Source organism: Catharus ustulatus, chromosome 18 (genome assembly GCF_009819885.2).
Source record: "Catharus ustulatus isolate bCatUst1 chromosome 18, bCatUst1.pri.v2, whole genome shotgun sequence".
In the NCBI taxonomy this organism is placed as follows: Eukaryota; Metazoa; Chordata; class Aves; order Passeriformes; family Turdidae; genus Catharus; species Catharus ustulatus.
In genome coordinates, this window is record NC_046238.1 from 12,300,873 (window position 1) to 12,313,059 (window position 12,187).

Below are 12,187 nucleotides of genomic sequence, written 5' to 3' on the forward strand. Positions count from 1 at the left end.
CTATCCTGGTGACTGTCACCTCTACAGGGATGGTCATCACCTCTATATTGGTGGCCAACACCTGTACACTGGTGGACATTACGTCTGCACCGATGGTGACTATCTCTACATTGATGGTCATTGAATTTACACTGATGGTCATCACCTCAACATTCATGGCCATCACCTCTACGTCAATGGTCATCACCCCTACATAGGTGGCCAACACCTCCATATTGGTGGACATTACACTGATGGTCATTATCTCTCCATTGACGGCCATTGCATCCACACTGATGACCATGACCTTCATATTGATGCCACCACCCCTATACTGATGGCCATAGCGCTACCTTCGTGGCCAACACCTCTACATTGATGGAGACTCCATCCTGGCTGCAGCTCAGGAGCAGGGATCATCCCGAGCCAAAGGCCTGGCAGTTATAGGGCACATTCCATCACTCCAGGAGCTTTGTGCTTCCCTTCCCTCTTCCCATCCACATAAACGCCCATTCAATTAAAGAGGTGATAAATGCCAGAGCCTGGGAAGTTCATTCCCTGCCGGGATATGGATTTATAAGGAAGCAGCTTGGATGCCATGGAGACAGTCAGCACCACAGACCCAGGGGAGACACTGGAGAAGAGAGCGAGGTGGGGAATTAATAAAAAATGCTTTAATATAAAAATACCTCTGCTCCCAGCTTACATCTGTGCTGGAAGAAAGACACAGCAAAGGATGCTTGGATGCTCCCACATTCCCCAGCAGTTCACCCACTTTGAGATTTTCATGGAAAAAGGACCCTTTGGGGAATGTTAAGAAAGAAACAGCAACAGGAACCACTGAGCCGGGACTTATTTGATTTCATTTGAGCAGGACCAGAGAGGGAAAGAAGGAGCTGTGCACATTCCTGACTTATTTGGGAAGTTTTCCAGCTGTTCTTATATATTGGTTTGTTTTTCTCTTTTTCCCAGCGTTTGGCAATGATGCTTTTAGAACTCAACAGCTCCTGAGGTGTTTCACAAAAAGGAAGATTGAAAAAAGCTGGAAGAGTAGTAAAGGGAGAGCTTTGGGTTCATTTTCATCCTGAGGTTTTGGTTTTCTCTAAAATAGATATGGAATTTCACCCCCTTGATTCCCTGCCAATGCCAGAGCGAGCCCTGGCAGCATCCAGCCTGAAATTCCTCAGCCTTCTACATCCAAACGCCATGACCATGACCAGGAAGGAAAAATTAGGATACGAGGGAAAATTTCTTCACTGAAAGGGTTGCCAAGCCCTGGCACATCCCTGGAGTCCCCATCCCTGGAGGATTTAACAGCTCTGTGGATGTGGCACTTGGGGACACAGATCAGTGGTGGCCTTGGCAGAGCTGGGAGAATGGTTGGAATTGATGATCTTAAGGATTTTTTCCAACCTAAACAATTCTGTGGTTCTGTGGAAGCAGCAGCCAAAACTCAGAGCCAAAAAAGGCGTGACCTGAGCACCAGCATCCAGCAGATGCCGGCCCCTCCAGGCTGGAAATACTCATCCCATCCAACCCCATTCCAACTGAGCCCAGAGCAGCCCCAACGGGCAGCCAGGGAATTCAATTCCTGCCATTTCAAGCAGAGCCCATATCCCCAACCTGGAGATGGGAGATCCTGCTCCTCATGGAGGAGCCTCTGCAGAGCCAAACCAGCAGGAGGAAACAGAAAAGCCCTGGAGAGCCAACGCTCCCCTCATCCCACTATCTCCTGCCGATGGAAGTGCCGGCTTTTGATGGATATTACTTAGGCAGCAAAATTTTCCTGCCAGCAGCTGGCACGCAAGATAACTACAGCCAACCCACAAGGGCTGCAGGAGGAGGAGGAGGAGGAAAAGGAGGAGGAGGGGGATCAGCCTCCCTGAAAAGTAGTTCCAACTCCATAGTCGCCTCGGAAAAAAACAAGTTCTTTGGAAAAAGCCAACACCATGCATTTTTATTTGGAGGAAATAGAGGAGACGAGCTCTTCTCCAGCTGCGGGGAGAAGAGCTCGGAGCCAGGTGAATGCAAAGCAGCCCCTGGGGCTTAGCTAAAGCCAGGATACAAACAAGTCATCCGAAAAAACTCCCTGCTCCAGGTGCCACTTGCTGCCTTGGGAAAGGACACGCTCTGAGAGGGAAGTTGGGTGCACAGGGACAAATGGAGGTGCCTCAACCTCCTTGTCTGATATATTCCCTGCACCCTGCTCCTCTGGCTGCTTCGAAATTCAGAAGATTTTTTCTTTAAAGGAAAGAAACTTTGGATTGAGCTGGCTGTTAACCTAGAACCTGGCTCCACTTTGGAATAGCAATAATGATTATTATTAATGAGAAGTTAATGCTGCTGTCACAGGAAGGATCTGTTTCTTTGGCTAGGCAGGGTGCCAGCACATGGATTCCCCACAGGCAGCCCTGCTCTGTCCCAGAGAGGATCCCAGGCATTGAGGGTGCTCGGAAAAAATCAGGAATGATGCAGGGATGTCACTCAACAGGGATGGGAAGAGCTGGCACAAGCAGAAGGATTTTTGGGACCATCTCAGCAGGGCACTTAATCAAAGGCATTTCCTTAAATCGCTTCCTCTCCAGCAAAGCGAATCCCACTGTGTTAAGCACTTTGCCAGAGAAATCAGGGCCAAACCAGCAATATTTCCATAGCATTTGGAAGCACCCTTAAAACACAAAGGAAAACTTTCCCCTTGGAGCATTCTCCTCACTAAGGACCAGCCACTGGCAAGGATTTGATGCTCCAATGGGTAAGAAAAGCTCAGCCAGCCCCGGTGTTCCCACATCCAACACAGAGGATCACACTGCTGCTGTTCCCCATTCCCAACCATCCTCTTGACTCAGGATATTCCTCCCCAAGCTGCTGTCTGCTGGTGGAAGATATATCCAGGTTTAATGTATGTATTTATCCACGTATTGACTTTCCTGTTGTCAGTCGTTATCAAGATTTATCCGGCCTGATGGCCTGGCATCGATCGGGAGGGAGTGAATTCCCACGGGTCAATCCATTCTGATCCACAGCCTGGCATGAAGTCGATCCCTATTTATTATATGATCTACGAGTTCCATTATTTAACTGCCAGGGAAGGGAATGTGGCAGAAAAGTAGGAAAAGGGAAAACAACAGAGGCAGAGAAGAAGGGTCTGGCTCCCAAAGTAGGTGTTTGAACATGGCTGGGGTTAGGGGAGGCAGGAATCCATGGCTTCCCTTCCCAAAATAGAGCCAGGAGTGGGGAGAAAAGGGCAGGACCTGAAAGGCGCTTCAGAAATGCTCCAGGATCAGAGAATTGAGGAATGGTTTGAGTGGGAAGGGACTTTAAAGATGATTTCATCCCACCCCTGCCATGGGCAGGGACACCTTCCACTGTCCCAGGCTGTTCCAAGCCCGTCCAACCTGGCCTGGAACACTTGCAGGGATGGGGCAGCCTGTCCCAAGGCCTCACAGGGAAGAATCTCTTCCCAAAATCCCATCTAATCCTGCCCTCTGTCTGTGGGAAGCCATTCCCTGTGTCCTCTGCCTGTGTCCAGCCATTCCCTGTGTCCTCTCAGTGCATGGCTCCAGCCTGGCATGGAGGAAAACAAGGCGGCAACTCTGTGCCTCAGTTTCCCTCCCACTGAACAGGATTTAGAGCTTCTCCTTCAATTCCCAGCACAGGAAGGAAGGAAGGTTTTGAGGATTAAAGAGAAAAATCCAATTTTATGGAATCCTGCAATGGTTTGGGTTGGAAGAGACCTTAAAGATCCTCTCAATTCCAGCCCTTGCCATGGGCAGTGATGCCCTCAGGTTGCCCAATGCCCCATCCCACCTGACCTTGTTCCTTCAATTTGTGGTTATTAAAGCTCAAAGCACAATTTGGATGCCTTGGAGGAACCAGGGAGCTGGCTACAAACACCATGGAGCATCCAGAGGTGTTGGGGGTTGGGTTTTCTTTCCTTTTCTTTCCTTGTTACTTGTGGAATTTTTTCCCACTGAGTTGCTAAGAGGCACTGATGGCTGAGACATCGGGGAGTGGGAACTCCTCTGGTTTTGGGGAGTTTCTGAGTGGGGAGGGGGAATTCTTCTGGGTTTTGGGAGTTTCTCTCAGAGGGACACTGGACAGGGGCTGGATCTTTTTGCTCTGGATCTTTGGCACAGGATGAGGACATTCAGGCTGTCCCTTAGTGCAGGGGGAATTCACAGGCACTGGAGGGACCTGTCACCCTCTGCTCTGAGCCCCAGGAATCCTGAGCTCACCTCTCCCTGCCCTGCTGGCCCCACATTGCTCTTTATTCTCCACTGCTCTGGGTTTCTCCAGGGTACCCACACCCTCCTGCCATCCTGGGATGTTCTGCAGCTCCCACCACGGCACTCCTGACACACCCTGTTGGATCCCAGAAACCTGGGAGTTCTGAGCTTTCTGTGCTTTCTGGCACTGGCCCCTGCAGAACACTGCTTTAGACTTGAGACCTTGGAGAAGGCTCCAAATTTGAGTGATGGAGTTAAAATCACAGGAGATAGTTAAATAGAAGTGTGTGATTTCACATGGGGAAGGGTTTTAAATTTGAGGTTTTTATAATACAGTGGTAGGCAAGATGGAGGATTTTGGGTGGTGTCTCTTTCGATGTCCTTCCTCCTTTTTCTTCATAATTTCAGTTGGTAGTTTCTGGTTGGACAGCCAGTGCTGCACTGAGGGTCACAGGAGTTTGGTTTTTGGGTCTGAAGTGTCAATAATATCGGCGTTAATTCTCTATTGGACTGTTTAGCTTTAAAAGACTTTGTAACTAGCTAGATTCATCTCCATTTTGCTCACTTTTAGCTGGTAGCTAGGGGTGTTACAGAACTCTCAGTACCTTAGATAAGATTTAATAAACAACCAAGCCTGAACACCAGAAGATTCGTCTCCTTTGTGTTTTTAATCCTGGCTCTGAGTGAAGACAGAAGAAAGTTAAGACAAGCCCCTAATTAAGTGGTGCAGACACCACCCATTTACACATCTCATCCACCACCCTGGGATTGTTTGCTCATTGCTGCCAGCTGTGACAGCAACTGCACCCAAGGGAAAGTGCCCACAGCCAGAAGGACCCTCATGGTTCTGTTTGTTAGCAATTCCACAGATGTTTGTTTGCCTTGTTGTACATACTAGCAAAGAACTGTTATTCCTACCCCCATATCTTCGCCTGACAGTCCCTTAATTGCAAAATCATAATCATTCAGGGGGAGGGGGTTTACATTCTCTGATCCAAGGGAGCGCCCTGCCTTCTCCAGCAGACACCTGTCTTTCAAACCTAATTCTAATTTTAGTTCTAATAATTCAGAGGGAGGGGGTTTCATTCTCCAATCCAAAGGAGGGCCCTGCCTTCCCCAGCAGACACCTGTCTTTCAAATCACAGTAACAGGGAAAACAGACCTCCCCCAAACTGTTCCATCTTAAGTGCCATGGTTTCCACCTTTCCCCTTTCCTCCCTTCCTTCAAACCAGGTTAAATATCCCCAGCTTCCCGAGCATTAAGATTTACAAGCCTCAAATCCTTCCCAGCTGGGCTGTGCCTGTAAATGTCAGGAGATCTGGCACTGGGAGAGTTTAAAGCCAAGCTTTGTCCACAGCTCTTCCATCCCCATCAGGAACAAGGTCCAGGGATGGGAGAGTGTCCCTTGTGAAGGGCTTGTTCCTCCCAGCAGCAGAGCCAAACATTAAATATTGGCAAAACCCAGCATGGAAATCTATTATAAAATCAAAGTAAACCCCAATATTTAGTCCATGCACTAAAGTTATCCGTGAACAAAGAGCTGAGGTGCCTTGGATGTTTTTTCCCATCCCTCACTCTCATGCCTTCCCTATTAATTAGTGCCAGGGAATATGTTCCTGTCATTAAAACCTGTTTTCCACAGAGTAAAAAGAGCAAACTCTCATTTAATCTTCAGTATTTCAGGTAAGGACAGGGACTGGGTTTATCTCCACCCCCCCACCACCAGCAGATCCAGGGAAGGGTGTAGGAGATGCTCCCTCTCCAACAGAAACAATCCAGGCTCCTCTGCTCCAAAGGCACCTTCCACAAATTAATTCTCTTTACACAGTTCTGCCAAGGTCAGGTTAATTCCTAATGTTCCTCAATGTTCTCCTTGGTCTTCCCAGCAGGGACATAAATCATGGCCACACAGGCCTGGTGGCATCACCAGTGGCACCCTGGAAAATTGAAGTCACCCTGGCATGACAGGAGAGGGGACAAATCCCAGCCCAGAGCATCCCAAGGAGCAAATCCCAGACTCCCTGCACAGGCTCTGAGAGCCACGTTGGTTTTTAACTAAAACCCAAGGAATCTTGGAAAAGCTGCACCAAATCCCCCTCACAAACCAGTGTGAGCTCAAAGCCCAGGCAAACTGCAGCTCAAACCTTCTCCCAGACAGGATAACCTCACTGCCCTCTCCCAGACAACATTCCCAGCCAGCAGGAGCCCGAGAAGCTGCCTGCAGTGTGCTGGTCCCCTGCTTCCATTCCAGGCTCAGTGAGCACCTGCAGCCTCGGGGAGCATCAATAAGCATTCAAATCCCCCTTTAATTTCCCCAGGAGGAACACCCAGAATCCTAAAATGTGAGAGTTTCTGCTTTCATGGGTGGCTGGAGCCATTTTAGCAGGATTAGGAAAGGATTTTATCCTTGGAAGGGCCCCTGGGTGCCTGAGGCTTTACTTCTGTTCCTGCTCTGGGGACCAGGACCAGGAGCTCCAAGGAGCTGAGCTTACCCAGGCCTGGCTTTGTCACATCCCCCACCAGCAAAAACAACTTGTTATTCCAACAACCAGGGAGTTTTTCCAGCCCTTTCATTCCCAGGGACTTCGCTGCAGTTTCCCACCCTCCATTAAGCAGCGCTCAAAGCACCAAGGCTCAAACCTGCTCCTGCTCCAATTAAGATGGATGTTAATTGTGCCCAGTGCTCATTACCCAAGAGAAAACCCATTAGTGGCTCTGATGGAACTTGCACTCACCACCTCCCACTGCTGAAAAATGCTGGGTTTCTGATTTTCTGTCGCATTGGGAGATAACTCAGGAATCATGGAATGGTTTGGGTGGGAAGGGACCTTAAAGCTCACCCAGTGCCACCCCTGCCATGGCAGGGACACCTTCCATTGTCCCAGGCTGCTCCAAGCCCATCCAACCTGGCCTTGGACACTGCCAGGGATGGAGTGGCTACAGCTACTCTGGGAATTCCATCCCAGCCCCTCCTCACCTCCCAGGGAACAATTCCTTCCCAATATCCCATCCAGCCCTGCCCTCTGGCAGTGGAAGCCATTCCCTGTGTCCTGTCCCTCCATCCCTTGTCCCCAGTCCCTCTGCAGCTCTCCTGGAGCCCCTTCAGGCACTGGAAGGGGCTCTGAGCTCTCCTTGGATCCTTCTCTTTTCCAGTCTCAATCTCATTGTTTTCATCATCAATGAAATGCTGGTCCCATTTAGCCACAAAAATGGTTAATCAGATTTTTAACCCAAACTATCGCACCCTCAGCCAGCTGCTGCCTCAGTTTCCCCTTCCATTTTTTCCCCTGTGGGCCGTGCCATTTGGATGGGGAAATTTCTTTCTGCTAATGAGACGATCCCTGAATATCACAGGCAATCAGGAAGGAAAACGTCGGGATGGGGAAAAGTAAAAATAAACCCGGCTATAAATAACGCCCTTCCGGCAGCGCCGGTGGCACGACGTGGTGAAGCCCCTTCCCAGGGACACACAGCTGCTCCCAGACGTGCAGGGAAACAGAGATTTCTCTAACAACTACAAGGAATCGCTGGGATTTTGTGGAAAAAACGGCCTCGAGTGGCCACTTGTGGGCTCCCAGAAGAAAAGTGGCCTTTTCCACAGGCAGGAAGTGAAAATGGGCACAGGGAAGGTGAGGAAATCCTGATTTCCTGGGTTTGGAGCCATAATCCCTTCCTCAAACAGCTGGGAATGATTTTCCCCCACTCCAAGAAAAGCTTGGTTCAAAGTTATCCCCATAAACCTGCGCGGAAAACTTGGGTCCCTTTGGGAAAGTCTTGTTGGAAGAGCGATGCTCCCCCCGTGCCACCTCCTGGACCATTCCCAGTATCCCAGACCATTCCCAGTATCCAGGACCATTCCCACCCAGGCCTCTTCCCAGCCTCATTCCCTACAGCAGCCAAGCAGCAGTTCTCATGGCAGAAAAGTCCCCAGGACTGTCCTATCCCTTAGGAAAAACCTGAAATGTGAGTGGGAGGGAAATCTCCACATGCTGAGAAGGCTTTTCCCCACAGAAGAAAGCCAAATTCTTGGCCAGAGACTTCCCAAAAATGTTCAGCCAAGGACTGAGCAGACAAGGAGTGCCAGCACAAGAGCCTGGAAGCATCCTTGGGTATAGGGATTAGACTGGACATAAAGAAAAGTTTTCCTCAGTGCTCCAAGCCCTGTCCAACCTTCCTTGGACACTTCCAGGGATCCAGGAGCAGCCACAGCTTCTCTGGACACCCTGTGCCAGGACCTACCCACCATTCCAGGGAACAATTCCCTCCCAATTCCCATCTATCCCTACTGTCCTTTGGTTTAAAGCTGATATTGGTTCAACTTTTGAAGGATGCAGATGAAAGTGGGTTGTAGGAACAAACAAATGATGCCTGGAAATGTTGTGAGCTTGGGTTACATTTTGGGCAATTTAATAAATTTACATTTTGACCTTAAAAAATAGGACCAAGTGCAGCTGGAAGAGGAACAGGACGAGCAGAGCTCCACGTTCCTCACATTAATTCACCAGGATGCAGCAGCACACAGACTGATTTTGTCCAGCTGTCAAAAATGGCACCTTTCTGCTTTTATAGAAAGACCCATTAGAACAGAAAATGGAAGAGAAAACATTCCATGGTTATGGAAAAAAAAATTAAAAATCCAGGAATACATTTCCCAGGTTTTGCTATTGAATAGCACTGAAAAGCTGAGCAAATGGGGGCTGCAAAGGGACGGCGGAGCGGGATGGAGACGCCACCTTTTCCTTTGGGAACACAGCGTGACACATGGATGGGGGCTCTGACTCATCCATCAATACATGTGTTTGCACACTTCTCCAAAAGCTTTTGGCCTGGAGCTACCCAATAGATGGAAATGCTGCAGAATTTTCCCCAGATGGCTCATTTTTGGTCCTGAATAGAAGGCATCGTTTTTCCAGCCGCCAGCTGGGGAGAGCCGGCCCCGCTTTGGAGTCACCCTGACCCCAGAGGGTGAAACTCCCAAGGCAAACACAATCCATGAACCCAGCAGAGCAGGGAGGAAAGGATGAGGTGACACAAATTTGGGGTGAAATACTTTTGCTTTGGACAACGAGGGAGCAGAGCACCTGCAGAGCCCATCTGGGATCAGGGACTGGGAGGTGCCACTTTCAAGGGAAAATTAGGAACATTAGGAGAAGATGATGCAATATTTCATCACTGATGGCTGCTGGAAGCGGTGCCATTCCATTGCTTTTTGAAATGCTGCCAGGAGGAAAATTCAACCTCACCTTGGGGAAACTTCTCCAGGAGGAAATAACCTGGGGTGGGATGAAAAGTAGGACCATGTCCAGTCCCATGGCTTAAATCATGGTCTGGAGGTGCAGGAAATCATGGAATTCCCTGGAATAAATGTATTTCCCATGACAACAGCTGCTCTGGGAGCAGTTGCAGCTTCTTTGCCCCCAGGCCAGGTGGGATTTTTTTTTCCCAACCAAGCATGGATTGCACTGGGAGACTCATGTGCTGCATTCCCATTGGGAATGTGAGGGAAGGTACTCGGGAATGCTTTGGGACCAAGAAATCTGTGGAGGTGTTGGGTGGTCTGGGAGCGCCCAAATCCCAGATTGCTCCCCTGAAAGCTGCAAGAAGCCTCCCAATCTTCTAGTTCCTAAAGGGGCTCCAGGAGAGCTGGAGAGGGACTGGGGACAAGGGATGGAGGGACAGGACACAGGGAATGGCTTCCGACTGCCAGAGGGCAGGGCTGGATGGGATATTGGGAAGGAATTGTTCCCTGGGAGGGTGGGCAGGCCCTGGCACAGGGTGCCCAGAGAAGCTGTGGCTGCCCCTGGATCCCTGGGGGTGTCCAAGGCCAGGTTGGAGATTGGGGCTTGGAGCAGCCTGGGACAGTGGAAGGTGTCCCTGCCCATGGCAGAGACGGAATGGGATGAGCTTAAAGGTCCCTTCCATCCCAACCCAAGCCAAACCATTCCATGATTCCATAATGCTTCCTGTGCCTGGATAAAACAAATCATTCCTGTCCAGAGCTCCCACAGAACAATGACCTGTCTGGACACACTTTGGTATTTGCTGTGTCCTCCACACCACAAACCACAGCACGTGGAGAACACGGCCATAGCACGTGGAGAACATCCCTTCCTTAGGGCAGGAAACTCAGCCCAACAGCACCATGTTGGACTGGTGGGGAAAAAAAAAAACAAAATTTTGGACAGGGAAACCAAATGTTTGGACAGAAGAAAGGATTCCAACCTGGTGATGATGGCGAGGTGGGGAGGGCTCATGCAGGCCCCCATGAAGAGCACCACGTTCTCGTGCCGGGTCTGCCGGTAGGCCATGACCTCCCTCTTGAAGGCCTTGAGCTGGTCCTCGTTGTCGCGCTCGATGTCGATGAGGCGAATGGCCACCTCGCCGTGCCAGCGCCCGTGGAACACCTGCCCGAAGCGGCCCTTGCCGATGAGCTCGCCGATCTCCAGCTGCTCGAAGGGGATGTCCCACTCCTGCAGGAAGATGCTGGTCTGGCTGGCCTTGCGCGGGAAGTTGCGCGCGGAGAGCAGCGAGAGGTTCATCTCCTCAAAGTCGTCCTCGGACTCCTGCACCTCCTCGGCGCCTTCCTCGTTCTGTCGTGGGCAAAGGGCATGGGGAACAATAAAACAGGGAGAAAACTCTGGGGAAACCCCCTGATCCAAGCCCTGCTCGCTCAGACCCAGAGGAGGCGCCTCCCAACGCCAACGGAGCGGCCCCATCCTACGCAGAGTCAGCAGAATCCCAGATTTTCACTGAATCATGGACTCTTTTGGGTTGGAAAAGCTCTCTGAGACTGACCCCAAGCCTTATCCACCATGGCCAAGGCCACCACAAACCCATGTCCCCAAGTGCCACACAAGGCTTTAAATCCCTGCAGAGCTGGGGACTCCACTGCTTCCCTGTGGAGCCATTTATTTACCCTGGGACTAAATCTAAGATTGTGACTCACCAGAGATTTAATTAATTTGTCTTAAAACAGTTTCATCCTCCCCTGGCTGAGCTGTGCTCTGCTAATTCCCATTATTCCCAGACCCCTTGATGGTCCATTTAGACTTCCTACAGAATTTACAACACCCTTTAAAAGCTCCATCCTCATCTTCCCTCTCCCCTCCTTCCCTTTCACTGCATTTTTAGTGCATCCTAAAAAACCTCATTGAATTCCAAACTTGAAGCCCAGGAGGGTCCCTCTCCATGGGGTGGGGACACGGATGCCTGGTCTTTAATTCAATTATCAGCAGTTCCACTGCACAGATGGGAAATGTCTCCATTTCCTAGGAAATGTGCCCCAAGATATCCTTAAAAGCAAGGCCCATTAAGCACAGGAGCTGTCTCACCTCCGAGGTGGGCTCCACTTCAATTTGAAGCAATGGGTTTCCTTCCAGGCTGTGAAAAGAATTACGGAATTAACACCATGGAAAAACACCGGGATCTGGGGAGCAGCCCCTCTTCCTGCCCCAGGGATGAAGGGATCAGAGAGGAGAAGGTGTCACTAACCCAGGCAAAGGGATTTACAGATTTACCCCCCCACAGATTTCAGGGATTTCTAAGATTTCTTCACAACCAACACCAGTCAAAGCAGAGGTGCAGAAGGAAGGAAAATTAGTTTTTCAATCATTTCAGAGAAGTGGAGGGTTCAAAGATCCTCTCCCTGCAGCCAAGCACCCAACTCTGACTGGTTTGCCAGTTCTTTTCCTTCTCTGTTTCCTCAGCACCTCCCACCCCAGCTCCGTGACCGGGGTCTCACTGCTCCTGACAATTAACAGGGAATTAGGGAAATTCTGAGTGAGGGATCAGCTGGTGGTTTCAATCACCCTATAAATATATTATTTATAAATTATTATTGATCACATAAATAACAATATCCCTTCCCAGGGGAGTTCTGCTCCCCAGGTCACTCGGACATGGTGTTCCTGTGAGTCCTGTGACTACAAATCCCAGGATCCTACACAAAAGGAGTCAATCCTGGTGTTTTGAGCAGCTTGGG

General features: G+C 50.0%; 1 protein-coding gene across 3 annotated transcripts in view; it reads right to left on the reverse strand.

The window, feature by feature from the left end:
• Positions 1–12,187, reverse strand: part of KSR2 (kinase suppressor of ras 2) — a 78,886-nt gene that overhangs the window by 19,162 nt on the left and 47,537 nt on the right. For all 3 annotated transcript variants that reach the window (XM_033075749.1, XM_033075747.1, XM_033075748.1), the window contains 2 exons: positions 11,538–11,586; positions 10,429–10,796 (listed from right to left, as the gene is read on the reverse strand). In XM_033075749.1, coding sequence (XP_032931640.1) covers positions 10,429–10,796; positions 11,538–11,586 — 417 coding nt within the window. The remainder of the gene's footprint in view (positions 1–10,428; positions 10,797–11,537; positions 11,587–12,187) is intronic.